Below are 9,920 nucleotides of genomic sequence, written 5' to 3'. Positions count from 1 at the left end.
TATTTTAACCCTACTTGACCACTAAAAAAAATTAAAGAGGTACTCTGGGCAAAGGTAAAACACCAGGGAGGGCAGGGGGTAGTGTAAACTTAATAATAAAGTTATACTTACCCATCCTGGCGCCCCCGCAGTGCAGCACCACCACTCACTGTCACCCTCCAGAGTCATTACGACCCAACAGGAACTATATGCTCAGCCATTCAGAGACTGCAGAGGTGTCCCGCCCCAGTCACTGATTGGCTGAGTGGGGCTGTGACATCACAGGACCAGGAGACCAGAGGGTGACAATTAGAGATGAGCGAACCAGGGTCGGGTTCGAGTTGATCCGAACCCGAACGTTCAGCATTTGATTAGCGGGGGCTGCTGAAGTTGGATAAAGCTCTAAGGTTGTCTGGAAAACGTGGATACAGCCAATGACTATATCCATGATTTCCACATAGCCTTAGGGCTTTATCCAACTTCAGCAGCCACCGCTAATCAAATGCCGAAAGTTCGGGTTCAGATCGACTCCAGCATGCTCCAGGTTCGCTCATCTCTTGTGACAATGCATTGAGGGGGGGCACCTGGATGGGTAAGTATCACTATATTATTACGAACTCACCTCCCCCTGCCCTCTCTGTTTGTTTGTTTTTTTACTTTTACCCAGAGTTCTCCTTTAATAATATGCCAGAGAACCCTTTAATATACAGAATGACTGTAAATAAGAAGCTGAGTACATTTGCATACACATCACATCACCTATCTAGCACTGATCCTGAGTTACGGAGCTGCATTCACAATTCTGCTATTATAAATATATCAGATAGCTTAGCTGAGCCCATATAATGCAGCAGCACAAAGTTCCCTCCTGTATACATTTGCACTGTCCAGTGTGGAGACTACAATTCCCATCATTCATAACAACGCCGCCTCTGTGCAGACATTCAGCCATTATAGAATGATGGGAAATTTCCCCCCTGAAGCCGCAGAACTGTTCATAATGCAAATGTATTCACAAATGGGCTTAAATTGTTACATAGATGAATCCTATATGTAACATGGTATCGGGTGATAACATAATAATAATAATAAAATACAGAGTTGCTGGTTGAAGGTTATAACAATGTTGCTATTTGCATAAATGATGATGTCAATGTAACCCATAGATCTCATTACCTGGATAGAGTTCAGTCTGAAAAACACAAAGCAGCAAGGGCTGGAGACAAGGACAAGGTTCATGCACCAGGGAATGGTGGTTTTTTTTGTTTGTTTGTTTTTTCTTGCATTTAATATCTTGTTTCAAGATGCAGCAGCGGAATCTCAAGCAAAATTATCATAGTGAGTTTATATTGAAAACAACTGGAATCCCATCGTTACAATGGAAGAGATATCATATATATATATATATATATATATATATGTCTCTTACATTACATATATTAGTATATGTTATGAGCAAAGGACAAGGACGGCACGGCAGGCAGATCAGTGCTGAAAGTCCCATTAAAAAAAAATGTTTCTGAAGTTACAAAATCCATCTGGTAAGGAAGGCTTCATCATGAGAAAGTGAAGTGAGTTAGTATAGCAAGTCTCCACATTGGCGTAAGAGTGCGGAGTCATCGGCTGTCGTCATACATGCAGTACACACAGTTTATGTATGTCTCCACAGTGTACATGCAGGTGTGGTATGCCATGTGCATGGGGTGGGCGATGCCGCAGGACCAGTTTGCCATCTGGGTACAATGAAATATTCCAGTTATGGGCAGAAAACCCTGAAAGAGAAAAAGGAAAAAACATTGTACTTCTTATGGATCGCGGATACACGTCACATAGATACATAGGAGGCATAATGCAGATCATTATCATCACATCTATCACCTACAACAAATGGGAAAATGGCTACAAACCTAGATCGCTACTCACTCATCTGAGTCCTTTTTGCTTTCTTCAATAAATGCGATAGATTCAGATCGGAGACGATTTGTGACTTCGTACGTCCGTAGTGTCACCCCGAAGATGTCTTCGTGATATCTGTTGTCATCCTGAAAAAAAAATGAAAAGTCAAGTGTCAGCAGGAGGGTCTGACATGTTTCACACGTAGGCCATGTTCCCACTGCGTATAAGACCGGAGAACGGCCGGTGTTACCAAAGATCATCCCGGCCGGCACCCGTGTGCACCTGCATCCCAATTCACTGTTGCACACAATGGAGCGTGTGAGCTGACATGTCTGTGGGGCCGTTATTCAATGACGTGTCAGGTTTTTTTCTTTGCGGCCGGATAGAATCCTAGCCGGAGCTTGTACTATGTGTATGTATATATGTACTATGTGTATACACTACGGCCAGGATTCCATTCGTTCAAATGCAACATATGTTTAGCATAAATCACGTCCGTTTTTTGCAGATTGCAACAACAGCCGTGATTGATGCTAAACATACGTTGTGTGAACATGGCCTTAAAGTGTATCTGTCATAAAAACTAAAGGTCCTATGACACAAAGTGATTATAGACTGCATTTGGCCGATATTGGCCGTTACAGCTGATAAACGTCTTGTGTAATAGAAGACACCAATCTAAGTAAATCCCCCCATTATATGCGCTAGCTCATGTAATAGAGACGCTATGTCACACTGCCCCCTACTGGTCACAACTAAAACTATTTTTTTTTTTAACGTAGTAAAATACTATCACATAGTATCAATATTTTTTATTAGCCTGTGACTTTGCATTATTGTTTTATTTCTCTGGGTCGGTGTCACGATTTGCACCACAGTCTGTGATTACTGCACTAGGCCTCTTAGGATTTTATAGGTTAGAGACATGTTTTATATATTTAGGACATGAAAGGGATTATCCAGTGATACAAAAAAATTGACACTTTCTCCCAGAGACAGCACCGCTCTTGTCTCTAGCTTGGGTGTAGGTTTTGCTACTCATTGAAGTTCCATTGAAGTGAATGGAGCTTAATAGCAAACCAGACATGACCTGGAGACAAGTGTAGTGCTGTCTCTGGGAGAAAGCGGCCATGTTTTTTAAGCACTGGATAACCCCTTTAATTGATCCTATTCTATCAAGTTGAGAAGTGTTGTTAGTTTGTGAAGAGGATTTTGACCATAATAAAGGATATAGTAAATGTCATATAAAGTAACAGCGGACAAGATAATGACATATTAGAGACTAACACAATGGTGAACAGCCCCTTAAAGGAATATCTAGCCATGTTGGGAAAGAGAAATAAAGAACAATCCTCCCACAGCGGTATCACCCAGCAGTGGAGCTGTGTACACCGTTGGCAGATTCTCTCACTCACCCTCAGTTTGCTGACGAAGGCTCCGGCCTCCTCCGCACTCATGTTCCCACGTTGTTTCACAATCTGCTGAAGACTTTTAAGAACATCTCCTGCCATAGTGACGTCACCACATACATATACGTGTCCTCCCTGCTCCTTCAGGGCTTTGAAGGTCACCTCAGAAAGCTGCTCACACAATACGTCCTGCACATATTTCTTAAATAAACAGAAAAACAAAAGTTATGCTTTACTTAGCCTTCAGGAGACTGGACCTGGATACGGTAAGTATAGCTGTTATATAGCAGCCTTCAGGAGACTGGACCTGGATACAGTAAGTATAGCTGTTATATAGCAGCCTTCAGGAGACTGGACCTGGATACAGTAAGTATAGCTGTAATATAGCGGCCTTCAGGAGACTGGACCTGGATACAGTAAGTATAGCTGTTATATAGCTGCCTTCAGGAGACTAGACCTGGATACAGTAAGTATAGCTGTTATATAGCTGCCTTCAGGAGACTGGACCTGGATACGGTAAGTATAGCTGTTATATAGCTGCCTTCAGGAGACTAGACCTGGATACAGTAAGTATAGCTGTTATATAGCAGCCTTCAGGAGACTGGACCTGGATACGGTAAGTATAGCTGTTATATAGCTGCCTTCAGGAGACTGGACCTGGATACAGTAAGTATAGCTGTTATATAGCAGCCTTCAGGAGACTGGACCTGGACACAGTAAGTATAGCTGTTATATAGCAGCCTTCAGGAGACTGGACCTGTATACAGTAAGTATAGCTGTTATATAGCTGCCTTCAGGAGACTGGGCCTGGATACAGTAAGTATAGCTGTTATATAGCATGAAAACTAGTTCATGTAAATTACAGACTTGCTTTATATTACATCCCCTGCTGATTTAGATTTTTAAAGTTAAAACAACAGTGAGTAGATGACAGGCTCTGAGGCTCTGTACACATTTGGTGGTTACATATCTCCCACCCTAAAGACGTTATACTGTAAATCTTTATCACCTTTGGTTTATTCGGTTCCCGGGAATATGCTGTATACAGTTCTTTAAACACCCCTTTGTTCTTTGCATGCATTGCCTCCTCCTTGTAGATATGATCGATCTTTGATTCCCGACATCCAAACACAAGAATCATTGGACAAGGTTTCAGTCCTACAATATAGAAATCAATTAACAGAACCATATGAGTATATTTTTAACATTTTTGTGTATGTTAAAGTTTAAAAACGGACTTCAAAAACGCAGCGTGAATCGGCCTAATTCAGTTAAACATTAAGAACATGGTGGAGACTATTCTCTCCCCCGATAGCCACAGGACAATGCAGAAAGTCCTGTCAGAATCAATGACTATTGGGGGAGTAGGAGATTTGTCGGCCGCCAACGATCAGCGAGATCTTTAGCTTCACAATAGTAATCACAATGGGTAACCCATACAATCAATATAGGCTCCAGCTTTTAGCCCTCTGCTTACAGACCGCACAGTGAGAATTCAATGAAACATTTTCTATAGGCAAAGCCAGGATTATGTTATACTGAGTTTCTATGTAAAGTTCAGTTTTTCATCTATTTTCCAAGAAATTATGGGCATTGTAAATAAATAACGTATAGAACCCATTCCATATACTTTACCATATACCGTACCATATACTATACCATATACTGTACCATACCATATACTATACCATATACTGTACCATATACCATATACTATACCATATACTGTACCATATACCATACCATATACTGTACCATATACTGTACCATATACCATATACTATACCATATACTGTACCATATACCATACCATATACTATACCATATACTTTACCATATACCGTACCATATACTATACCATATACTGTACCATATACTATACCATATACTGTACCATATACTATACCATATACTGTACCATATACTATACCATATACTTTACCATATACTTTACCATATACCGTACCATATACTATACCATATACTGTACCATATACTATACCATATACTGTACCATATACTATACCATATACTGTACCATATACTATACCATATACTATACCATATACTTTACCATATACCGTACCATATACTGTACCATATACCGTACCATATACTGTACCATATACTGTACCATATATACCATACCATATACTATACCATATACTATACCATATACTATACCATATACTTTACCATATACCGTACCATATACTATACCATACCATATACTGTACCATATACCATACCATATACTATACCATATACTATACCATATACTTTACCATATACCGTACCATATACTATACCATATACTGTACCATATACCATACCATATACTGTACCATATACCATACCATATACTATACCATATACTATACCATATACTTTACCATATACCGTACCATATACTATACCATATACTGTACCATATACCATACCATATACTGTACCATATACCATACCATATACTATACCATATACTATACCATATACTGTACCATATACTTTACCATATACCGTACCATATACTATACCATATACTGTACCATATACCATACCATATACTATACCATATACTGTACCATATACCATATACTATACCATATACTGTACCATATACCATACCATATACTATACCATATACTGTACCATATACTATACCATATACTGTACCATATACTGTACCATATACTGTACCATATACTATACCATATACTGTACCATATACCATACCATATAGTGTACCATATACCGTACCATATACTGTACCATATACCGTACCATATACTGTACCATATACTGTACCATATACTGTACCATATACTATACCATATACTGTACCATATACTGTACCATATACTGTACCATATACCATACCATATACTGTACCATATACCATACCATATACTATACCATATACTGTACCATATACTATACCATGTACTGTACCATATACTGTACCATATACCATACCATATACTGTACCATATACCATACCATATACTATACCATATACTGTACCATATACTATACCATATACTATACCATATACTGTACCATATACTGTACCATATACTATACCATATACTGTACCATATACCATACCATATACTATACCATATACTGTACCATATACCATATACTATACCATATACTGTACCATATACTATACCATATACTATACCATATACTGTACCATATACCATACCATATACTGTACCATATACTATACCATACACTATATGGAATGAAGGTAGATCTGTAAGGCTACTCTATAAAAGTCTCACCTTTATGCTGCATATCATGGAGGCGCTGTTGCCAGAAGCTTCTAAAAGGCGCAATGCCGGTTCCAGGACCAATCAGTATGCAGGGCACATGTGGATCTTGTGGCATATGGAAACTGGCCGCCCTACCAGTAACATATTAATATTGAGAACATTAAATATAAGGTCATTTATCTTATTATCATGCCATAGTTGTATTACACCAGACCGTGTGAAAGGGAATTAAAGGGGTAGTTCACCAAAACTTTTTTCTTTCAAATCAACCGGTGCCAGAAAGTGCCAGAGATTTTTAATTTACTTCTATTAAAAAAATCTTCATTCTTCCAGTACTTATCAGCTGCTGTATGTCCTGCAGGAAGTGGTGTATTCTCTCCAGTCTGACACAGTGCTCTCTGCTGCCACCTCTGTCCTTGTCAGGAACTGTCCAGAGCAGGAGAGGTTTTCTATGGGGAGAGAATACCCCACTTCCTGCAGGACATACAGCAGCTGATAAGTACTCGAAGACTGGAGATTTTCACATTGAAGTAAATGACAAATCTCTATATCTTTTTGAAATCAGTTGATTTGAAAGTAAAATATATTCGCCCCTTTTATAGCTGATCTCCATAGTAAAAACTTTATCAGAGCTCTATGGTATAAATGTTCACGCTAACCTAATAAAGCACATTTCAGTTTAGTTTCCTGTTAAGTTGGTCACTGTAATAAATCTATAAAGCCTGTTGTCTGCAATAAATCAGATGGAGCAGCAAGCCAGGGAGTGAAGCGCACAGCGGCATGCTTCTCCCATATACATATAGGGATCGGTAACGGTGTCGGCACAGGGACCCAGATCAACCAACACTTGGAAGGACAGTATTTGTATACAGCTGCGGAATTGTCTGGAATTATACAAATAGGGAGAAACTAATAAATATTATGGAACTAACCCTCTGACAAAGCATGGTACCACTTCATCCGTCTGTATCCTATTCAGCCAAGAGGAGCAGACGCCATGATGGATGGGACCATCGCCATCTATGAAAGATAAAGACCAAATAAAGAGAAGGTATTAACATCTAAAGCTTAAAGGGGTACTCCACCAAAATTTGTTTTCTTTCAAATCAACTGATGTCAGGAAGTTATATAGACTTGTCATTTACTTCTATTTATAAATCTCAAGTCTTCCAGCACCTATCAGCTGCTGTTTGCCCTGCATACAGAGCAGGAGAAGTTTTTCTATGGAGATTTGCTGCTGCTCTGGACAGTTCCTGACATGGACAGAGGTGGCAGCAGAGAGCACTGTCAGACCGGAGAGAATACACCACTTCCCGCAGGACAAACAGCAGCTGGTAAGTACTGGAAGACTAGAGATTTTTACATAGAAGTAAATTACAAATCTATATAATTTTCTGAAATCAGCTGATTTGAAAGAATAAAAAGTACCTCTTTAACAGGTTACATAGCAGACAAAGTAGAAAAGATTGAAATTCGCTCCAAAATTTTTTTTTTCATCAAACTTTGAGGGTTTTGAAAAAGACAAAATCTGATTTTTCTATCATAAAAAGTATTCATGTGAGATCTGTAGGTGTGCAAAGGTTCTATAATCAATGTTACAGCGTTATGCTGCGTTTACACAGAACGATTATTGTTCAAATTTTCGCATAAACGATCGCATTTAAGCGATAATCGGCTCGTGTAAACACAGCAAACGATCAAACGATGAGCGAGAAATCGTTCATTTTGATCTTTCAACATGTTCTTAAATCGTCATTCGTTGTTCGCTGAAAATTCGCAGATCGCTTGGTGTAAAGAGTCTTTCACCGATTTACCCTATGTAAAAGATGGGCTTAAGTGATCCTAAAAACGATCGCAATAACGATTTTTCCTACGAATTTTCAAACGATTTTTCTAGCGATTTATTCGTCTAAACGCTGATCGTTATAAAAACCAAATCGTTGCTTCAAAATGGTTAAACGATCGATTGGGCGAATTATCGCTCCTTGTAAACGCAGCATTACTGTCATTAATATTGGCTGCTCAGCCAGTCGTGTGTTCCACCCCAGTCACTGATTGGCTGAGCTGGCAATGGATCACACGGGTATGTGACGCTGCAGCTGAAATTGATTAAAATAAATATTTGGAGTTGTAGGGGAAGGGAAGTGTTACCTCTTGTACGATAGGACACAACAGCGACAGTGAGGTGCACCTCATCGGGATACATGTCCGGAGAGGAGCTGATGGAGTAGTATCGGGGCTGCAGCAGGGGTAGCTGGGTGAGCAGGAGAGAGGACGGCATCTGAACGGACGGGAACTCCTGGAGCACCTCCACAATGGTCGGGTTCTTGTACCACTTCCACTGCTCGTACTCTTGTAAGCCCTTCACAGCAGGAGAAAGTCAGATAGTGATAGTCAATAAGTGATTCGTATCCATAAATTATTTCTTAGTTACAGAAGAAATAAGAGGAGAGATGATAGGAGAGAAGAAAACAAGAATCCTACTGGTCTACAGATTCTGGTGACACACAAGGAAATAGTAACCCTTTACATCCTTCAGCTGTGCAGCTCCCACATATACGTATACAATACAGTGACATCTAGTGGCGAAACTTTGAAACTACTTTCATCACCACAATAGTACAATAAGTACAGACTTTTGTGAAGGGTGTATACAACGGTAACACCCGTGGTAGGATACCACAACTGTCAGCATGTTTCTGCAGCCAAGGGGATGCAGCACTAGTAGTGATAGGAGATGCAGCACCAGTAGTGATAGGAGATGCAGCACTAGTAGTGATAGGAGATGCAGCACTAGTAGTGATAGGAGATGCAGCACCAGTAGTGATAGGAGATGCAGCAGCAGTGATAGGAGATGCAGCACTAGTAGTGATAGGAGATGCAGCAGCAGTAGTGATAGGAGATGCAGCAGCAGTGATAGGAGATGCAGCACTAGTAGTGATAGGAGATGCAGTAGCAGTAGTGATAGTAGGTGCAGCAGCAGCAGTAGTGATAGGAGATGCAGCAGCAGTATTGATAGGAGATGCAGCAGTAGTGATAGGAGATGCAGCAGCAGTAGTGATAGGAGATGCAGCAGCAGTGATAGGAGATGCAGCACTAGTAGTGATAGGAGATGCAGCAGCAGTAGTGATAGGAGATGCAGCAGCAGTAGTGATAGGAGATGCAGCAGCAGCAGTGATAGGAGATGCAGCAGCAGTAGTGATAGGAGATGCAGCAGCAGTAGTGATAGGAGATGCAGCACCAGTAGTGATAAGAGATGCAGCACTAGTAGTGATAGGAGATGCAGCACTAGTAGTGATAGGAGATGCAGCACTAGAAGTGATAGGAGATGCAGCACTAGTAGTGATAGGAGACG

General features: G+C 40.1%; 1 protein-coding gene across 5 annotated transcripts in view; it reads right to left on the bottom strand.

The window, feature by feature from the left end:
- Positions 1-510: 510 nt before the first annotated feature.
- Positions 511-9,920, bottom strand: part of NOS1 (nitric oxide synthase 1) — a 211,712-nt gene continuing 202,302 nt past the window's right edge. For 4 of the 5 annotated variants that reach the window (XM_069960742.1, XM_069960743.1, XM_069960741.1 and 1 more), the window contains exons 23-29: positions 8,717-8,927; positions 7,498-7,585; positions 6,575-6,696; positions 4,294-4,442; positions 3,291-3,485; positions 1,903-2,021; positions 511-1,751 (exon numbers count right to left, since the gene is read on the bottom strand). In XM_069960742.1, the coding sequence (XP_069816843.1) occupies positions 1,736-1,751; positions 1,903-2,021; positions 3,291-3,485; positions 4,294-4,442; positions 6,575-6,696; positions 7,498-7,585; positions 8,717-8,927 (900 nt within the window). In that variant the 3' untranslated portion in view covers positions 511-1,735. Of the gene's footprint in view, positions 1,752-1,886; positions 2,022-3,290; positions 3,486-4,293; positions 4,443-6,574; positions 6,697-7,497; positions 7,586-8,716; positions 8,928-9,920 lie in introns of all 5 variants that reach the window. The other variant, XM_069960745.1, reaches the window with a different exon arrangement.

Source organism: Dendropsophus ebraccatus, chromosome 3 (assembly GCF_027789765.1).
Source record: "Dendropsophus ebraccatus isolate aDenEbr1 chromosome 3, aDenEbr1.pat, whole genome shotgun sequence".
Lineage (NCBI taxonomy): Eukaryota > Metazoa > Chordata > Amphibia > Anura > Hylidae > Dendropsophus > Dendropsophus ebraccatus.
This window is presented reverse-complemented; position numbering and strand designations above follow the sequence as displayed.